The 20,925-nt window shown below is 41.9% G+C and overlaps 1 protein-coding gene across 13 annotated transcripts in view; it reads right to left on the reverse strand.

The window, feature by feature from the left end:
• Nucleotides 1-20,925, reverse strand: part of NCOA2 (nuclear receptor coactivator 2) — a 283,479-nt gene that overhangs the window by 54,015 nt on the left and 208,539 nt on the right. For 12 of the 13 annotated variants that reach the window (XM_060115470.1, XM_060115473.1, XM_060115461.1 and 9 more), the window contains 2 exons: nucleotides 4,579-4,682; nucleotides 362-539 (listed from right to left, as the gene is read on the reverse strand). In XM_060115470.1, coding sequence (XP_059971453.1) covers nucleotides 362-539; nucleotides 4,579-4,682 — 282 coding nt within the window. Of the gene's footprint in view, nucleotides 1-361; nucleotides 540-4,578; nucleotides 4,683-20,925 lie in introns of those variants that run through there. The other variant, XM_060115474.1, reaches the window with a different exon arrangement.

Consider the following 20,925-nt stretch of genomic DNA (forward strand, 5'->3'; position numbering starts at 1 on the left):
CATCTCTAAAAAATTACCCAGTTAGGGCCTCCCTGGTGGCGCAGTGGTTGAGAGTCCGCCTGCCGATGCAGGGGACACGGGTTCGTGCCCCGGTCTGGGAGGATCCCATATGCCGCGGAGCGGCTGGGCCCGTGAGCCATGGCCGCTGGGCCTGCGCGTCCGGAGCCTGTGCTCCGCAACGGGAGAGGCCACAACAGTGAGAGGCCCGCATACCGGAAAAAGAAAAAAAAAAAAAAAAAAAAAAATTACCCAGTTACTCTTATCCCCAGCGGACGGAATATAGTTCTGCGTTCTGCCCTCTAGCCAAGACACTGTGCGTGTGGGCAGCGGCTGAGGAGAGACCCAGAAGACACTCATTTACCTATGGACTTTGGCAGCAGGTTTTTGACGAATTCAGTGTGGTCCCCAACATGCAGGATGCTATATACGCTTTTGTTCATCAGCTCTTCCTGGTTATACCTTAGGTACTGTGTCACATTCTCTGAAACAAACACAACGTTGCCTTCCAGGTTCACTACAAAGAAGAACCCATCAAGGGCCTAAGGGAAGAGGCACAAATTGTGTTAGAAAGGAGGCGGCATAAACTCACATCCGACTGCTAAGAAGGGAGTGGCCCCTTTAAGGGAGACACAATTCACGTGTGGGGAGAAGGGTGCGCTCTCCTGCACCACTCCTAGCATTCAGAAACAAGGAACACATTTTCTCTTGCTGAAGTGAGTCCATCTTAGTAAGTGGGAGAGAGCCTACATCAGGGTTTCTTGTCACAAACTAAATGACACTCACTCTGCTAATTCATCAGGAGATAACTACTGCCGCGTAAAAGTATACGAGCAGTTATCTGCATTTTCCAAATGAGACTGATGTACTCCATAGGGCCGAGAACAACTTTTATGCCAGTGATCCAATACAGAGTCATTTTTTTGGTGCAGTTCCTCATGGAATACAATGGGAAGGAGAGGTCATTGATAATTTTCCCTCAGTTTAAGGATAAATGCCAAGGAAAAAAATCAGAAAATTTTACTACCTTTAAAGCTTCCAAGGCTTAAGCGAAAAGAATCGAAGGTGATCTCAGACCTTTTAAGGAACGCCAATCCTTTACTGTTTGGTGTAAATGGGGAAAGGGTCTGGGAGGTGTGACTCTGATGTGATAAACTAGTCTTCCTGGGGACCACAGGCTGAGATACAGCCGGCACTGCCCAGAGACTACACAGGGCCTTGAGGTTTAGGTCTGTAACAGTGAGGACTGGAAAGGTAACTGATCACGCCTGGCTCTATTACTTGTTCTCCAAGTTGTCAAGATGCAGGCTCCTAAATCACCCAGAGAGCAGTAGCATTTTTCCTGGGATGGGTGCATAGCTCACTTTGCTGTCATTCCAAAACAGATTAGGGAAGGAGATGAAGGACCTAGAATCATTTCAGGAAATAAAGAGGATAATAATAGACATAGACACGTTTACGGAGCCTTAAACACATAGTGTCGCTTTAATATTTACAATTCTGGAAGGAATGCGTTCCCTTTTCCAATTCACAGAGGAGGAAAAACACTGAGACTCAAAGAGGTTAAGGGATTTGCCCAAGCTCTTGCAGTGAGTCAGCTGGGATGCAAATCCAGGTGGATGTGACTCCAAAGCCCACGCTTTCAACTACCAAGCAGCACAGTGTTCTCCAGTGTTTACCCAGCCCATCTTCCTATCATGGTCGCCTGGGTGATGCAAAGGCCGGGAACTCAGTGAGTTTCTCTTGGTTCCTCCTCCTTTTTCTTTTGGATCCTCACTTGTCAGAGCTGTTTCATGGATCAGGGGAGTGACAGGACTAGAAGAGCCTTGATACTGATCAGGCAGTCCTTGGACCAGGACCACGTGGGCCACCCAGTTCATGCCAGTTTCTTCATGCTGTGTAGTTACTACTATTTTAACACGAATGTTACATGGACACACCAGTATAACAAAGTGTATGAATGGGGCATAAAGTGTTTACTTTTTCTCCAGTTTGTTTTTTCCTTAAGTTATTATTTAGCAGGCTCCTATTTTGTGAGCTTTCTTTGAATATATTCCATCTTTAATTCTATTTTCATGACAAAACTAAGCGCTCTCTCAAATTAGAACTGACCATAAGGCACCAATGAAAAGCTCTTAAAAATATATATTTAAAAAAAACCACCATTTGGTTTTAAGTTTTTCTTAAATGTTCAGTCAGGTTTTCCCAATGGTGTAAACAATATGCAGGGCAAAGCAAGACTATGTGTAAACAGCCTTCCACGATAGGTTGGTATCAACTGTTGGAAACCCTGTGTGAGTGTGAGTGTGTGTGTGTGTGTGTGTGTGTGTGTGTGTGTGTGTGTGTGTGTGTGTGTGTGTAGGACAGGAAGTCAGTTGGTTAGTTATATACCAAATGTCCTTTTAAACGCACTGCTTAAATACACATTCAACAGGGATTGTCATAATTATATTACCTATTGTTCACTTTTGGAAGTGCATGTAGTTTCCTGCTGCTTTGTACCATGCTAAAAAGACTGACTGTGGCATAATAGAACTGAAAGATGAAATTCTTTCATCTTATAAAACTGTTTGTTTTTTTAAAGCTCACTATGATATGCTCTGATGAAAAAAGCTGACATTTGGTTTTGTTGCCTAGCAACCACTATGCTATGATGTAAGCATGAGTGTGCATCTATGCCTAGAACGGCTCAACGGGAACAAGTTTTCTCCGTTTAGATTATTACATGCAAACAGGGATAAAGATGCAAATTCAAACCTTAAGTCTCTAGATTCAAAGCGTTACCTCTCACACATTTAGCACTGAAGTCCTGCTGAACAGGTGTTCGCTCAATGCACTGAATTCTCAGAAGGCTATTTTGAAACAGTGAAAATGTGGATTTATTTGATCTTACGAGATAAGGTCCACTGATATCTAGCAATCTGATTTCTGCAATTAGCGAACTTACTCTCAAAAGGCTTGAGTCATAGCCTTGTGGTTACTGAAAGCATTTCTTTTTAGAAGCCTCAAAAATCTCCCCGAGAGTTTCCACCCTACTTTAATTTTCCCCCATATGAGGAATAAGCACAGATATATGGGCATTTCCTAATTGTAAAAATTTAGATTACCATCATTTCCAAATGAATTTTGTTTCTAGTTCTTTCATCTAATTCTAAATAAACAGTCCACCTAGCTAAGAGTTTTCTCATCTGCTTCTAAGAACCAAGTGGGAAGTGGCACTCTCTGGCCTTCCACTGCCTTGTGAATTCTGGAAAATCAGGTTAAGTGTTTTTGCTTTTTCCTCTAAAAATTGTGGTTAAATGTTTTCAAGCCAGTGATAAAAGAGAGATACGCAAGAGCCAATGTGGGGTCATTTAAAGTCTTTTGGCCAGCAAGGTCAGACCCAAGGAATGAATTCTGTCATTTCTAAATGTAAAGACCGGGTCAGACAAGCTTTACATTTCTTCTGTGTCCCCCCACCCTCCGATTATATGGTAGATTTTCACAGAATTAGATTTTCTAAAAATAAAAATCATCTTACGCACCAACCACAAAAAAAGGGGCAATTATTGGTCCTCTCTGCTTTAAAAATCCTAATTTCTTATATACGTGCAGCTGCTGCAAGTTAAGTGATTCTACAGTGGCAATGCTGCAGAGCTTCTGGCCAGGCGGTGATTTCCAATCTCATCGTATCATCAGCAGAGTAAATCATCCTGAGAACTGACATAATTCATGGCTCAGAGTGCCTCTGCTTCTTGCTATATATTCACTGACAGTTTTTCCCTCCTCTTACCATAGCCTACATCTTAAATTTTAATTCTGGAATAGGTACAGCAAAGGACTTGGTGTTTAATACTGTACCGGTTAATAAAGTAAGGAAGCGGGACTTTACAAATTCTAGATAGTAGTCCGGTCATAAAACTTCCTAAAGTTGATAAAGAAAAGGCGGTTACGACAAACCATTACACTTACGAGTTCTGCCTATTCCTTCAATTTTCGTCTTTATGAAATCAATAAACTAGTTGAAGTAACATAAATAAAAAGCGTAAACCTCCTTTTAAAAAAATTTTTTGGCCGCACCATGGGGCACACGGGACCTTAGTTCCCTGACCAGGGATGGAACCTGTGCCCCCTGCGGTGGAAGCGCAGAGTCTTAACCAGTGGACTGCCGGGGAAGTCCCGAGTGAACCTCCTTTTGGTCCTCAAATTTTAACCTGTATATACAGGCATATGTACACGCATATATGAAAATCTGAGAATTCTGGGGACGTTTCAAACCACAACAATGTCACAGAATTCAACAGGACTTGTGAACACAGTGTTCCAAAATGAATGCTCAACTGACAGTTAAAGTTGGTCAAATTTGTATTCCAATCCACTTAATTTAATTCTGTATTATCAATTTGAAACGTATATAAGCTGGAGTCCGGAGTACAATCTAGATACATATTATTAATAGTAAGCTCAAGAGGTCAGCAGTACTTCAACTTTAAGAGTGAAAATTAAGTGTGGATTCTCCTTAAATTACATTCACTTGAAAATTAAATGGAATAACGGATAAACAACATTGTAAAATACAGAACCAAAATGAGGGTGCACTACCTCAAGCATCATAGGCCCTAGTGCATCCTTGTCGATGACACCCTGCCCGGTAGATGACACGTCTGACTTCTGCACTTCATCTATGTTGGCGGCTGCTGCTTTCTCTGCAACAAACACAAGTGTGAATTCAACGGCAGTGCTATTTCAAGGACAGAGTGACACAGAAACATTTTTATTGTAACGGTTTCAAAAATCTCCAGTGGGATCAGAACCAGCTATAAAAAAGTTAGAGTACATCCCCACCACCACTGCACAGGAGAAGCTGCTGGAAGCCGGAGCCGGAACATTAACTTTTCCCCTCCAGAACCTGTGGCTCAGCCCCTTTCATGATGCCGATAAAATGAGTTTAGGGGTTTCATGCCAGTCCCTGACACGCATTTTTTCTCTAGATTGCAAAACTGCTCTATACCGCGGCACAATTAGTGCCGGCTGCAGAGATTCCCCGAGCTGGGATGACCCGGGGCCTGTTGTTCAGGCTTCGGGAAAGAAATCAAAGATGCACTTGAAGAAGGAATAAAAACGCGTCCTGACCACTGCGGCTGCTCCCACGTGACACTCCCCTGGCTCTTGTACTGTCCCACCTCTTGTCGCCTTCACACTTAAAGTAACCAGAAAGACTGGCCCCTGTCTGGTGGAAGGTGCTTGACGAGGTAAGGCAGAGAGAGCGGCGCCCTATCAAGCACTCGGAGATTTCAACGGCTGCCCTTTTATCTAGTCCAGAGGTGTGGACTAAAACGTCTCTCTACGAGGCCTGGGAAGACGTTCCATCATGGAAAAGTCTCACGGAGGAAACAGATGCACAGTCATCAATATATATATGCAAACGGGTTATTTCAAGAGCACCAAGAGAAGTTTAAAGCACAACAGATACATCCCAACAACTTGCTAGGAAACGACACAAAACAACGCGTCAGCTATTTGTCCTGAATAAATTATACCCTTGTTTACACTGCATGTTATCATTGTAATTAAATGCAAGTAAAGAAAAGTGTATATCAATTTAGTACTCAGAGTCAACTTGCTTTCATGAACTTAGTAGACTCGGCTTCCTTTTTTTTCATAACAGAAGATTTTACACAGTATTTTGAAAACCTGTCACGTTTAATTTGTACCTGGGAACCTAGAAAGTACTTAGGAATTACACAGGCCCTCCAAATCTTGCTGCTCCCTGATGGAAAACGTCCACATGCATATTTATCAGCGGAAAAGGGAAGAAGGCCTGTGTAGTTCAAGTCTAAGCTCAGCCACTTAGTACAAGTCAGAGCACGTCACTTCAACTTTTTAAGGCCTTAGGACCTGCTTTCTCGCATCACGGCGAGAGTAAATGGGATGATATGTAAAACACACTTTAAAATCCAGAAAGGAGTTTACAGATGTAACTTACTACTAGCATAGCTGTCTTTTTTAAAAAATCTTTTTTTAATTTTTAAAATTCATTTTTCTTTTTAAAAAAATTTATTTATTTATTTATTTATTTAGTTAGTTAGTTAGTTGCTCTGGGTCTTAGCTGCGGCATGCGGGATCTTCATTGTGGCATGTGGGATCTAGTTCCCTGACCAGGGATGGAACCCGGGCCCTCCGCATTGGGAGCGCGAAGTCTTAGCCGCTGGACCACCAGGGAAGTCCCCCATCTGTCTTTTTTTTTTTTAAATTGGAGTACAGTTGCTTTACAAAGTTGTGTTAGTTTCTGCTGTACAGCAAAGTGAACCAGCTGTAAGTATACACATATCCCCTCTTTTCTGGATTTCCTTCCCATTTAGGTCACCACAGAACACTGAGTAGAGTTCCCTGCGCTATGCAGTAGGTTCTCATTAGCTACCTATTTTACGCATAGTAGTGTCTGTATGTCATTTATTAGCTCTCCCTTACTTAGTTCCAAATGCAGAATTTAAAAGCAGAGAGTATCTGTTTTCTCAATGACTCTGCGACGTTCCTGATTCACCTGCTTAGATCTGAATAATTGTGACCAGCTATAAACAGAGATATAACTCGTCTGATAGCCTTTATGACTCAGCATGTGAGGATCGGTTAGGCCTCACTTCGTTTCTTTCCTTGCTGCCCTCCCTAGCTCTTGACTGTAGGTCCCCTACCTTATCTGCTGGCTTGGTCTCAGCCCAGTTCCTCAGCCAGTCTTAACTGAGGCAGGCGGCACCTCAGGTTCTTCAGACAATTACCACACATGTTCTCCCCATCCTCTCCCCACGCCCCATCTTCCCAGAACCTTTCTCACCACCAAGTAAACGCACGTGGGGCAGACCCCCACGCCCCGACCCCCGCTTCTGCTAGTCACTCTGTAAGGCTGTAGATTTCTTTTCAGGGTCTGCTCACTTTCCCACACGAGTCCGGGGACAGGACTAGCACCATCAGCGGCTGCTTCATCTACTTTCCCTCTAATTTAACAGCCCTGCGCTGTCGGGGGTCTGTGCAGGCTTCAGGCCTAAGGATCCCTGAGTTTCCTTAATACTGAATCTTAAAACCCATGGAACAGATATTATAAATGTACGCGGTCCTACTGCATTCTCATTTATTTACTTTTTGTCTGCATTTGGGGTGTAGGAACCATGTGCTAACACGCTGCAGACTGAGTAATTCTCAGCCTTTCCTCGGCCTCCTAACCATTCACAGGGGCATCGTGCTCCCATCCGCATCTTCGGTGGCAGCAGGGACTCTCAAGGTGGGACGGTGTGCCCGAGAAGACCTCCCCAGAGAAGGTCTATCAGAACCTGCAGATTGAAAGGCCTTCTTTGCACAAGATTCTGCTACATCTTCTTGGAAGGTATCATTTCTCCTCCCCTCCTGCAGTGAGAACCCCAGCCCAGGAAAGAGTATACTATCCCCACCAGGAGTTTCACGAAAGGGGTATCCTTGGTGTATCCTCAGTGGCCAGCACCATCCCTACGTCAGAGTAGGTTTTCACTGAATATTTGGTTGCTGACGGACGAGACCAGACCCACTGCTGGCACTGACCCCCGGGAATGCAGGGGCAACTAGAATCGAGGGTGGTGGGGAAAGGAACTGATTTTCCCTTTCAGGCCCACTGGCCCTCCAGGTGCAGGGGTCAGCAATATGGGGAAAGGGTCTCCTGAGGAGAACTGGGCTTAAATGATGAATCATCTTGTCTTGCCTCAGTCATTAACTTTCAAGGCATCTCACATTCTTGCAGGCTCCCAAGTCCTTCCAATCCTTCCACTGTAACAACAGGTGGTGTTATTCTTCTTAAAGAAAGGACTGGGACTTCCCTGGTGGTGCAGTGGTTAAGAATCCACCTGCCAATGCAGGGGACATGGGTTCGAGCCCTGGTCCGGGAAGATCCCACATGCCGCGGAGCAACTAAGCCCGTGAGCCACAACTCCTGAGCCTGCGCTCTAGAGCCCGCAAGCCACAACCACCGAAGCCTGCATGCCTAGAGCCCGTGCTCCGCAACAAAGACAAGCCACTGCAATGAGAAGCCCGCGCACCACAACGAAGAGTAGCCCCCACTCGCTGCAACTACTGAAAGTCCGCACGCAGCAACAAAGACCCAATGCAGCCAAAAATAAATAAAAATTTAAACAAAGAATGGACTTAATTTAAATTAAGGTGAGGTGGAATGAGATAGGAGGCAAAAGCTAATCACAAAGGCAGCCCCATACCTATCACTGATCACCGGAAAACATTAGGCTATTTGTCATATGAGATTCTGACATCACAATAGTAATAAATTATGGTTTTCTGTGGTGTCTATATTAATGCCTCATTTTATGGCAAAATAAATACAAAATAACAATGTATAACCCATTTCTGAGTCCTTTCGTTTTTGTTGGGTTTTTTTGTTGTTTTTTGTGGTACGCAGGCCTCTCACTGCTGTGGCCTCTCCCGTTAGGGAGCACAGGCTCCGGACGCGCAGGCTCAGCGGCCATGGCTCACGGGCCCAGCCACTCCACGGCATGTGGGATCTTCCCGGACCGGGGCACGAACCTGCGTCCCCTGTATCGGCAGGCAGACTCCCAACCACTGCACCACCAGGGAAGCCCTGAGTCCTTTCTTGTTGTTGGTTTTTTTTTTTTGCGTTATGCGGGCCTCTCACTGCTGTGGCCTCTCCCGCCGCGGAGCACAGGCTCTGGACGGGCAGGCTCAGCAGCCATGGCTCACGGGCCCAGCCGCTCCGCGGCATGTGGGATCTTCCCAGACCAGGGCACGAACCCATGTCCCCTGCATCAGCAGGCGGACTCTCAACCACTGCGCCACTAGGGAAGCCCTCTGAGTCCTTTCTTTAAAAAAAAAAATTATAGCTGATTTACAATATTACATCACTTTCAGGTATACAACATAGTGATTCAATATTTTTATAGATTACACTCCACTTAAAGTTATTATAAAATATTGGCCACACTCCTTGAGCTATACATTACATCCTTGTGTCGTATGTATATTTCCCAAGTCTTTAAAAGACAATCAATATACTTTGTGAGATGTTGGCAGTTTGAGGATCTGATCATCATTCTGAAGACCCCAAAGTTTCCTGAATTCATTAATTTTTTGTGGAATTAAAAAGATTCAAACTTGGAAAACTCCATCATGCAGGTTCCTAAACAATGATAAACTTTCAGGTCAGGGTATTCTAAATATTCTAGCGATGTGTTCAGGCACTGTATTTTTGACTTTTATTGGAAAATAAGAATGAGGGATTTCCCTGGTGGCCCAGTGGTTAGGACTCCGCGCTCCCAATGCAGGGGGTGTGGGTTTGATCCCTGGGCAGGGAAGTTCCACATGCTGCGTGGTGCAGCCAAAAAAAAAAAAAAAAGAAAAAGAAAAAGAAAAAGAAAATATGAAGAATGAGGTTGTATCTGCATAGCATTTTCTTTCATCTTTAGGAATCTACAGATCAGGTATAATTTAGGGCAAGGGCCTAAAATTTAATGTAAGAGATGACTTAGAGGGGATAAAACATGTGTTCGGGCTCTACTGTAAAGCCTGGACAAAAATAATTATCATCCTGAAAAACTGTAATAATAAAACATGTCCTTTTTTCCTCTTTATAACATTCAACTGAAAAATCTTCAAAAGGAGAAAAGCGGCAGCTAACAAGCAGTCACAGAGAATGCGGGGCTGGCATGGGGAAATCGCCCAGTTACACTGTCCACATGTCTGGATGTCTTGCTATGTGTCTCACTCATGTCTGTGGTGTGCAGATGGAGTGAAGGATCCTCGTGGGCTGAGAGCTTACATCCAGCTGCAGGGGCAAAGCACTGACAGCTGAGCCAATTGAGAAGTGAGGGCTGAACTGTGAGGAACTAAGTTCACAGAAGGGGTAAAAAAGGCTGGACGTGGCTGAAAATGCTTCACATCCATGGTAGTCGAATTGGATTCTGCAGGATTTGTGAGCACGTGGCAAAAGCAATGGACGTGCGGCATCCCTCCCCGAGCAAATCTCAGCCTGGCCTTTGAAACCAGTATTATGGAATAATGGCAAAGAGATTGTCTAAACTGGAATTCTAGGAATCTGACTCAAAATGAAAACAACAAAAATGTTTCCCAAGGTCAATCTGAAATTGTGGAACGTGTGCTGGAAAGAAAACTCCAGATGAGACCCATTGATTATTTGCAAGAGAACTTTTAAAATGTTCAATATTTATACAACACTATTCATAGATTTACTAAGAGACTGGGAAATGTTCACGACTCACAGAGTAAATAAATAAGAAAACAGGGTGAAGAATTTAGGGCCCTTCACGGCCATCCTCACTAAGTGTTTGTATATATGCATTTTCCTGCTAATTTGTCATCTATTATTCAATTCTGTATTAGACTTGTGCTTTGGCTATTTCTCAGTATTAGAACATCAATAATATGAAGTGATAGAAAATACCCAGAAATATGGCTTTACCAATGTAATTGGAATCTAAATTAAACTGGCCATGAATTTATATTATTTGGGTACTTTTCATGAAGTACTACCTCTGTACAATGTTCATTTGGGCTTTGAAATTAAATAGGAGGAAGAAAAGAACTCCTTTGAGATATACTGTTAAGTTAACCGGACATACATTGGTATTTTGAGGGAGCATTTCAAGAATGAGTATGCTATTTTTATGTTCCAGATATAAATAAGCTTAAATCCTTAGATATATTTATACTTCTGGAAGAACAGCATTACTATACTAAAACATACTATTTAATATTTTTAAATTAGGCAGTTTTCTCAGCGGTCACAAATTATATTTACTTTTCTATATTTTGCATCCATTAACCATAAAAATATCCTTCAGTAAACTCAACAGTTTACTGAAAGATCATCCTGGAATTTCAAATGATCAAAACCTTATGAAATCTCATTATTACAGATGGAACTTTTAAATCGAAAAAAGAGATGATAAAATTTAATTTTCAGAGCCTACAAAAAGATTTCTCCCCCATGCCCTGACTTCCATTTCTTCCTCCTGCACTTTGACCATTAAAGTTATTCTTTTTAGATAAAAAATATGACCTAAGAGAATAACAATGAAAACAGTAATTCTGTCCTTTTCTTCCTCACTTCCCAAAAGACAAAAATACCAAGAAATAGCTCTGATCTTTTAAACAGCCCAGCTTTACAAATGCAAAGCTTTGACTGGAGAGACTGGCCAAGGATGCCCTGTCATCTCTCTCCTAGGGCCCCCTCCCTCCTGCTCGAGCAGTCCCATCTGGTCCCTTCCCCCATTTGCCTGTGCTCCAGAAATCCAATACCAATTAATTACATTTCCAGTTTCAGAGCAAAGAACAAACCCCATCTCTTCAGGGACCGTGTTAAGATGAATCATACCACAAACTGGGGGAAAACCGTTAATATTATAGGCCATATGCTTTTCTTTATAAGTAGTTATTATTTGTGTTTTCTCTCAGAACACAAGGAAAGGCAACTAGGGAAGTGTTTAATCTCTAGATATTTAAGTGATTTAAAAATACATAGAAAAGTAAAATGTAAGTTTCCTGGTGAGAATAGAAACAAATCAGAAACTGCGATTCTAGCCAAAAATTTATTTATTCTTTAAAAAAGTACACTTAGGGAATTCCCTGGTGGTCCAGTGGTTAGGACTTGGCGCTCTCACTGCTGTGGGCCCGGGGTCTATCGCTGGTCGGGGAAGTAAGATCCCACAGGCTGCGAAGTATGGCCAAAAAAAAAAAAGTATACTTAGCTACTTTTAAAGTATAAAGTGTTTTTTTTTTTTTTTTTTTTAAAGACCTTTACATGTTCTAGAAGAACATCATTTATTGATTTTTGGTAACTTAGTGAATCTTATAATATTAGAAGGTCTTATAATATTAGAAGGCAGGTGAACTGAGAACATACACTCACAGGGCCTTTCTGCCCTGTGACCAGAAACAAGAGCCCTGCATCCTCACAGGGATGCCAGTCAGGGCTCAGGGGACAGCCACGTAATTGTTCTAATTTCAGCAGCAGTGGTGGCGACCGACCACCAATGACTTAGAAACCTAAATGCTGTTTAATGTCTGCCCGTTGGAGGGACAGGGTGATATGGCCATGATTAAAGAGGTTTATCTTCTTTCTTTTCCTTCTCTTTAAAACAATCATCTGAAGAGGCCATGGAAAACTTGTGGAAATTAGTTTATCTTTAAAAAGTCAGAATTTGAACAAATATCAATCATTTACTCTGAAAAACACATCAACTGAAAGATAAAAAACAAACAAACAAAAAAAGAAAGATAAGCCACAGGGTATTTACATCTATACATGGAAAAAATTTTAACACTGCCCATGTTTAGACCTCCCTGACGTGTAACAGGTAAGAGTTTAAAAGTTGTTTTGATGTTTGGTCAAGCATGAGGCGAGTTGCTTTTATGGACTAAAATGGAACTAAAATGGAACCTGAGACTTTATGCGGGTTTTATAATTAAGTCCACTGCTCCAAAATGAGTAAAATCACTCACCCAGATACCTATCCATTTTTCAGTAGACTGATGTCAAACACAAGTCTAATCACCTCCACAACAAATTCTAAGACTCTAGTGGGAATACATCCACAATTTCCACCCTTTCCTGCATTTAGGAGCTGGATGATTTCAGGTGAAGTGACTGTCAAACCCAGCAGCACTGGGACCCACGCAGAGCAAAGAAGTCACTGAGACGACGACAGGCAGTTTCTGGCCAAGCACTACAGATGAAATATTACAGGGAAAGTGATACAGCATCTCAAAGGTTCTGGAAGGTAAAACCAGAGAATTATGCATCTGCACCCAACTAAAATTAGAAAAGCTGCCATCTGGCTCTGTGAAGCCAGCAGCACATTCTTATTCATTAGGAAGCATTCTGCTAACGTAAAAACACAAGGCCCTTCCTGTGCTCTCCAAATGTGTTTATCTTTTCAACATTAATGCACTATATATCATCGGGCTGCTGAAATCTCCTGCCGTGCATATTAAAGATGCACAGCTGCACTTTCTTTGGGAGTGGGAGGAATCTCAGCTCCAAGGCACCTCCCTCTCTTTCTGACACTGAGCTTGGCATTACCACATCATGGTCTCCCTTCAGCACCAAGAAATGGCAAAATGAACCAATCTCAAGGCTACCTCCACCCAGCAAAATCCCCACACTCTCTGCTTCGGAGAAAGCAGTGTGCCTGCTTTCGTTTTCATCAATGGTGAGGCATGACTGCTTACACAGAACCAACCACCATGCCACAAGTTTGAAATATGCAGGCCCTACTTGGAAAATTAATGTACTGCACGGATCAAGAGAGAAAACAGTAACCAGCAAAGATTCTGGGTATAACTGGCTAGAAGATGCTTTTGTCTGAAAGAACTATCACCGACTCTGCTATTACCAGTGTACCATTTTATTTAGTACTCCACTTTAGTACTACCTATCAATACTCAGTGTACTGATAGGTAAAACAGACAGTGGATAATGTTTCATAGTAAGTCATGCATGTATGTAACAATTTGTCCAGAATCTCCTGCTTGTACATAATCTAAATATGTCTATGAGGTAGGAGCTTAAATTTAAAGACAGACCATGGAAGGAAAAAAAAAATCAGATACACAGTAAACCACATCAACAGTGAAAAGAATCTTGTTTAAATCCATGGAAATACGGCTTTGGAAGTACTGCAAGTGAATCAACCGAAAGGCAACAAGCACATGTCATTAAACCTCGGCTGTCAGGATTCATTCATTCTCCAGTGTGAGCACAGGGGTCTCTGCTTGCATCTTCTCTAGCAATGACTAGTAAGAGATGAGGGCAAAATAAAATATGCGAACTGCTTATTTCAAGTTAAATCTAATTCACTGGGTGCTGCTATCTAAGGTTTTAGGAGTTATCTGAATGAGGAAATGGAGGAATCATAATTTGCTTAGAAGGCTGAAAGGTAAGACTGAGACCACATGAAGGTAGAAAAAAAAATCAATAGGTGAGAGAAATGAGAAGTGAGGTGAAGTTCGAATTCAGCACTCATTCAGAAAATTTAAGGGCAGCCTCTCAAAGGACCAAACTAAAAATGTTTCATTTCTCTCAACTATGTATGTTAACTCAAGCAATGCCAACAAAATTATACCACAGGAGCATGTAAAGTTTCCAATAAACAGGTTAAAATATGGAAATTATATGAAAAGTTGTTTCTAAAATTCTTAAGAAGACTTTGGGCTAAGTCATGTAAATATTCTGTCTTGCAAATCATTATCCTGTTTACCAGCACAGCAGAACTCATCTCCCAACAGCCCTCCCTTACGCCCTGGCAATATTTATTCTCTCTCTCCCCGAATTTCAAGTATTAATAATTTCAAGTATTTTCTGACTGTTCCATCTGCACAAGATACCCTTCCACCCATTCTCTTTGAAAACCCCATCACTGTTCCAGAAGCTCACAACAATCAAGCTAAACCCCTTCCTCTGTTCCTGCGATGCCTGGTGCCTATCTCCCCCTGACCCTGGCGCTGTGAGATGACTGATCTGTTTCCACATCTGTCCCGTTCACAGCTTTGCTGCCTTTGGCTACAGGAGAAGTCTTTTTACGCACTGGCTGGCATACAGTGGGTGCTCAGTCATGTCTGTGTTAACACTGAACAGTTTTACAGCTGGAGCTGAAATTCAGGATATGCACTATCTATAAAACCCACAAATGCCTCTTTAGAGGGATCGATCTGGAAGAGCTTCAGTGCACACTTAACTTAACGGAGGTCTAGTCTAAGACTCTGATTTTTGTAGTCAAAGTATGAAGTAGAAAAGGGATGAGAAAGAAGGTCAGACTGTAAGTGCTAAGGACATCAGGACAATTCCCATGGTGGTCAGGCCAATGGAGGCAGCATTAGGTGGGGAGAAAAGTCACTGATGCTCCTTCTACACCTGAGAGATGAAGTAAAGCAAAAAGAGAGCAACTTTATTCATCCAAGTTATCATCTAGGAAGTTTCAACCTGCTCCATAAAGAAAGGGTAGATTGGGCATCATAGGAGTTTTTAATCAGACTCTGGGATTTTCCCAGCCATTCTTAGCTCTTAAGAAACTATAAACCAATCCAGGTAGATGTCTCAGAATCACCTATTTGCCCAGGGATCCAGGATAGAAGGGTGCTTTCATCAGATTTCTTCTTCTTTTTAATTTATTATTTTTTTGGTTGCGTTGGGTCTTCATTGCTGTGCACAGGCTTTCTCTAGTTGCGGTGGGCAGGGGCTACTCTTCGTTGTGGTGTGTGGGCTTCTCATTGCGGTGGCTTCTCTTGTTGCAGAGCACAGGCTCTAGGTGCACAGGCTTCGGTAGTTGTGGCACGTGGTCTCAGTAGCTATGGCTCGCAGGATCTAGAGTGCAGGCTCGGTAGTTGTGGCGCACGGGCTTAGCTGCTCCGCGACATGTGGGATCTTCCCGGACCAGGGCTTGAACCCGTGTCCCCTGCATCGGCAGGAGGATTCTTAACCACTGCGCCACCAGGGAAGTCCCTAAATACATCTTTAAAGTGAACCTTTAAATACTGTATGGCATGAAATCTCTCCAATTTAAGCAGGAGTGGCACTGAGTCATCAATCAGCTTTCCACAACTATTTACTGCAGCAGGCAATTAAAAAGAAGATGAGGCTCAGCTTCACGCGGAAACTGACATGCTTCACCAGGCAGCAGGTGTGCAGTGAGGGTCTTAGAAACTTCAGAACCTGCATGTTTGAAAGCCCAGCGAAAGTGTGGACAAGAGGTGACCACAATTTGCATGATGAGGTCAAAGTGAAATGAACAAGGGCTGACATTTACAAAGACCCCTAAATGTGATATCCTGACTACCCTTTCTACAACGGAATCCTCTCCTTTCTTTGTGTATGGTCCTGTAATTCTCCAGTAAAATTTGTAAGCCAAGGGAAAAAAATTTCGTGATACCGATGGTAATTTAGTAATTCTCTTGGATTTTATATGTTATGTACTCTCAAATACAAAGATTATTTAAAGCAGTCAAATCCACTTGCAAGAGATCTTTAAAAGCCATCTTATTTAAAGTCTTACAGGGATGGCAGTCCAGTGGTTAAGACTCAGCGCTTTTGCTGCTGTGGGCCTGGGTTCAATCCCTGGTCGGGGAGCTCGGATCCCAAAAGCCTCATGCAGCGTGCCCCGCCCCCCAAAAGAAGGAAAGTCTGATAATTTTGTTCTCTAATAAAAGTCATGGAAAAGTCTGAGCCACAACTGAAAGATATACACACAGTGAGTGCCACGGCTATCTCTTGGATTAAGAAAAAAAAAACCTAGGAGGTTAATTATGACCTTCCATACAGGCCACGGCATATATCAAAATTAACTATCTAATTATAAATATGAAGAAGACATAATAGTAATTAATAGTAATTAAGTTATCAAATTAACTGGCTTAAATTAGCTTAAAATTACAGTTTTGTTTTACATATATTAGCCATAAGAGATAAGTTTCCCCACCATTCTACAACCGGCCAAATGATGAAATAAAATCAAGATGTATTCTTCCTGTTTTCAGTTTTAATTATCCTGCTTAAGCTTTCACATGCTAGATGATTTCGTATAATGCTGTCACCAAGACTTCAGTAAAGTTCTACCCAGTGGCATTTTGTAACAGGTTTATTAGTGTGAACACAGACGAACAGTTTGAATTCCAGCAATCTGTGTCTGGAAATCCTGCCTGCCGGGTGATGGCGTATAGTGAGGCAGACACATGACAACTGGGCAGGTCCAGTATTGAGAGCAGAGAGCAGAGGGAGCCTTCCTTCCGTAGACCGAAAGCCTGGATTGGAGGAGGATGCTGTACTCATGCCATATGTGATTCACCTGCCTCTGAACTGGCAGGGGCAAGATACTGTCTTGGATTCGCATTTTCAAAAAGTTTTTTAATTGCATCAACGGACAGTGGGTTTCCCAGAGACTAGAATGGTGGCAGTTGTTAGGTCTGTATTGCCAAGGAAAATATTTGGCTGCATGTGGGTTTTCCTGAGAGCAAGTTAGTACATGACCTCAATCTTTTCCAAGCTTATCATAATGCTGTGAGGCTGTGCTGATTCAGCAAAGCAATCCATAATCGCTTGCAAAATGCCCCTGCCTCCCAGGGATGTTATGAGGCTTAATAAGATAATGTATGTGAAGAACTCTGAGCGCCACAGAAGAAAGGTGCTAAGTAATATTATTACTCTGCATTTATAATTACAAGCAGTCTTACAAAGACAAGAATCCAATAAACCTGTTGACAAGTTACAAATAAAAAAAGACATTGAATAATGTAATATAAATAACTGTATAACAAAGAAAATGTGAAATCATGCATGTTTAAAAAACGGAAAGGACGGACTTCGTCAGGCTAAGTCAAGTGAAAAGAAATAGAAATGGACAAGTTTCTACTAAAGGAAAGTTACACCCTTTTGTGATAAAACAGAACTGAATCAGAAACTTACAAGAGGGTATTTTATTGAAGTTATCTTGAGACATTGTTCGTTAATGAATTAAATTCAGTATCATTTCTATGGTTTTTCTACCAATAAATTTAAATTTTTAAAAAATCAATGTCAGTATTAACAGTAATAAAATTTCTTCAGTTATCTATGGTAACACTGAAAACATAAATTTTCACTCTCATTGGGATAAAATGAGTACTTTACCAAATGTAAATTTCTTTCCTTTTTAAATATTACAATAATGCTGCCTTTATTTTTTTTTTTGGCCAATAGCGTTTGTCTCTTAGAAGGGAAACACCAGTTTTCTGTCTCTCTGGACCAGCCCAGGCAGGGCAACATGACACACGGAAAATCTACTTCAACTGGGGTATTTTCAAAAGAGCAGGCCAGGCATTGCTGGGTTCTTGGGTGCCACTACCTTTACTGGACAGGATTGAGGCCTTCTTGGTCCTTGGTCCCAGGTGTCATTTCCTCCAGGAAATCTTCCTGGAATCTCAGGGGAGCCAAATTTTTACCCTCCGTTCCTCCAAAACACAACCATAATATATATCACTTACTACACCATATGGAAATCATCTGATTTGATCTGGATCTCCTCAGAATTCCCTTGAGACTGTGAAGTCCTTGAGCCAGGGGCTGTGTTTTTCATTTCTGCATCCCCGTCATCTTTGCTTGGCCCATACTGACCCATGCAGACACTCAATAAGAGTTTAGCTGATCCGTACTCTGGAGAAAACAGTGTGAAGAGCCCTCAAGTGTTCTGGGCAGGTTATACGGGATCAACTCCAAGCACACAGATGGTATAAGGGATTTTACTTTCTAATTTTTATTTGTAATTTTGTTTTCAAGAAGGTAGTATTTCATGTGTTTAAGGGAAACATAAACACGATATCAGATGGTGAGGATGCAAAGATAAAAAAGATAAGCCTCGCCCTCCTGTGTGTGTTGGAGGCACACTGCCATGGTGAAGCCGAGTGCTGAAATGGGGTGAGCAGATTGTTTCTTAAAGTGTTGTGGATTTATGCAATAAAAGAAAAATAAAATTTATAAATCTGTAAGTATTAGGAGGTTTTTAATTTACTTGGCTGGAACACTCAGCTTATTTGGAGAGTAACGTTTAGGATACAGCATTGATCCAGATGCTGAATGAAGAGAGACTCTAATTATCTAAGATTTCACTAAGAATGCTTTCATCACAGACTGAACATGGCAAGAGCTGATTACTTAACTCAAAATAAACTTCCATCAACACACCAGGAACAATGCATACACCTCAGGATGCTAACAGGGCCAAATTAGTTCTCCAAAGTGTAGCAGCTCTGAAGAATTTTGGAAAATAAAAATGGGGAGGTTAACGATCTGTTATATTATCCTCTCAGGATAAACCCAACTGCCAAGGAAATTAGGACTTATAGGTCTCAAAAATTCAGGCTGAGAGCATACTCCACAGGAATAAAAATAAGTTGTCCAATTTTCCAAGTAAACCTGCTGGGTGAACTTAAAAGAGAAAACGCTACAATCACTTAACCACAAAAGTATCTCTCTGTAAGATGGGTTATGTATCTGTCCTTCCTAAGAAAAGCACAAGTCACTGAGTTAAGGAGTGAAGCGAAAACACACGAGTGTCTAGACCTCTCCTCTTCCTTATCCTAATATGCAAACCAGGAGCTCAACTTTAAAACCTCAATTCCCAAAGGGGAGGATTAAGTCTATAGTACATGGAAAGAACCGAAGGGGCTCCTCAGATTGGTATACAGAAGAGAAGCATTACTAAGGGAGTTATCATAATCAACTATACCTATATAAATATTATAGTACTGTGACTCTGAACAAGAATACCTGGTATCAGGTCTTTACAGATCCTGGCGCTGGATCCATAATCTTTCAGGTTCATGATGGCCACCCGCCCCCCATCCCTACACGCTGAGGGTCAATTTGGAAAAAATAAACTGTTCATAATTTGTATTTTTTAAAATATGAAAATAGCGTCATTGTGTCCTGTAGGCAACGGCTGGGCAGTGAGTGTATTCTTACAATTCTGAGTAACTGCTGTATTGAGAAGGTGGTCATTGAGGGTAAATCTGCTATTGCTTTGAAGCCACTAAGTAGGGACCAAAATCTCAGCTGTCCACCTGGTCAGCCAGGTAATGTCAGTCGACTTCAGTACTCATCTCTCCAACTGCACAGGTGGCCTGACCCCCATTTCTCAGCACCCCACTTAGAATATTTCCTCTGAAATACTGATGAGCCATACTTCAACTCTTCATGTAACTTAAGATCCACTGTTTATCTATGTGGTCTTTGTCTCTTCCAATAGAAATTAAGAAAAGGGAAAGAAGAGAGAGAGAGGAGAGAAAGACAAACAGACACAAGCGGGATGGTATGGAAGTTCGAGGGACCCACAAGTACCTCCCGTGGGATCAAAAGAGATAAATTTAGGGTTTTCTAAAGACTGAAGAGGAAATTGGGAAGAAAGACAAAGCCTGAAATAGAGCTTCGTTTATATTTCAAAGAACATCTGGAGCACAATTTATTATGAGTTTTAAAAGACCTCCTTGAAAGTTTGTGACTTTCCCTTTGTTACCTTCACTTTATCTGTTTCACTAGCTAAATAATTCCAGAATTGAACATTTGCTTCAAAGACAAGAAATGCACGTAAAAACCTGAATTTTGTGCTGCAGTAGATCAGGGGAAGAGAAAAAAAAATCCCAGTAGAAATAAAGAGAGTGGTTAATTTAAAGGAAGACAGTGGAATGGGAGGCAGGTGAAGAGAAGGAAAGATAACCCTGGCTCAGCGCCTCTGCTTTACTCTGCCAGCTTGAGTGCCTATAGCTTTCAGACTCTCACACACCCAGGCCTGACCCTCCCCATCACCACGGGCCTGCCCTTCTGGAACTCTCTCCTCTCATAAGCGTCTTGGCAAGTGGGGGCCTGGAGGGGGAAGGGTCCAGGAGAGCCTCCCAGGGCAGAAAGGAAGGAAGAGGCAACCATGCTCCAGGCCTCTGGAAGTCCAGGATCCTCCCAGGAAATACATGCATGTGTTGACTGATTAGCCTCTACAGTACCCTTCACCCTGTAATAAATATCGGGTCAGTGGTTCCCACCTTTTGGGGTAAGAAAGTTCTTTTTTAATATCAATAATGTCCATGGAGCCTCACAGGACAGTTATCTATGCTTGAAATGACATATAACAGAAAGGAAAGGTTACAATAAATTTAGTAATGCTTCTAAAAAAATCTGTACCCTATTTATCACTACACCATCACTATAAATTTAAAACACAGCTGTATATACCTCATATATTAAGAACTATTCTAGTTAGAAGCATTATTGGTTACAATGGGCTTTATGGAGCTGGTCCAGGAATCTCATCACCAAAACTGTACAGTTTTGATGGAAAATATCCTCCATTCCAAACAATTAACTTACAAATAAATCTTAGGGGAAAAAAATCATTTTTAAAGTTTAAAGTTCTGTGTTTCTTT

Source organism: Mesoplodon densirostris, chromosome 13 (assembly GCF_025265405.1).
Source record: "Mesoplodon densirostris isolate mMesDen1 chromosome 13, mMesDen1 primary haplotype, whole genome shotgun sequence".
NCBI classification, from domain to species: domain Eukaryota; kingdom Metazoa; phylum Chordata; class Mammalia; order Artiodactyla; family Ziphiidae; genus Mesoplodon; species Mesoplodon densirostris.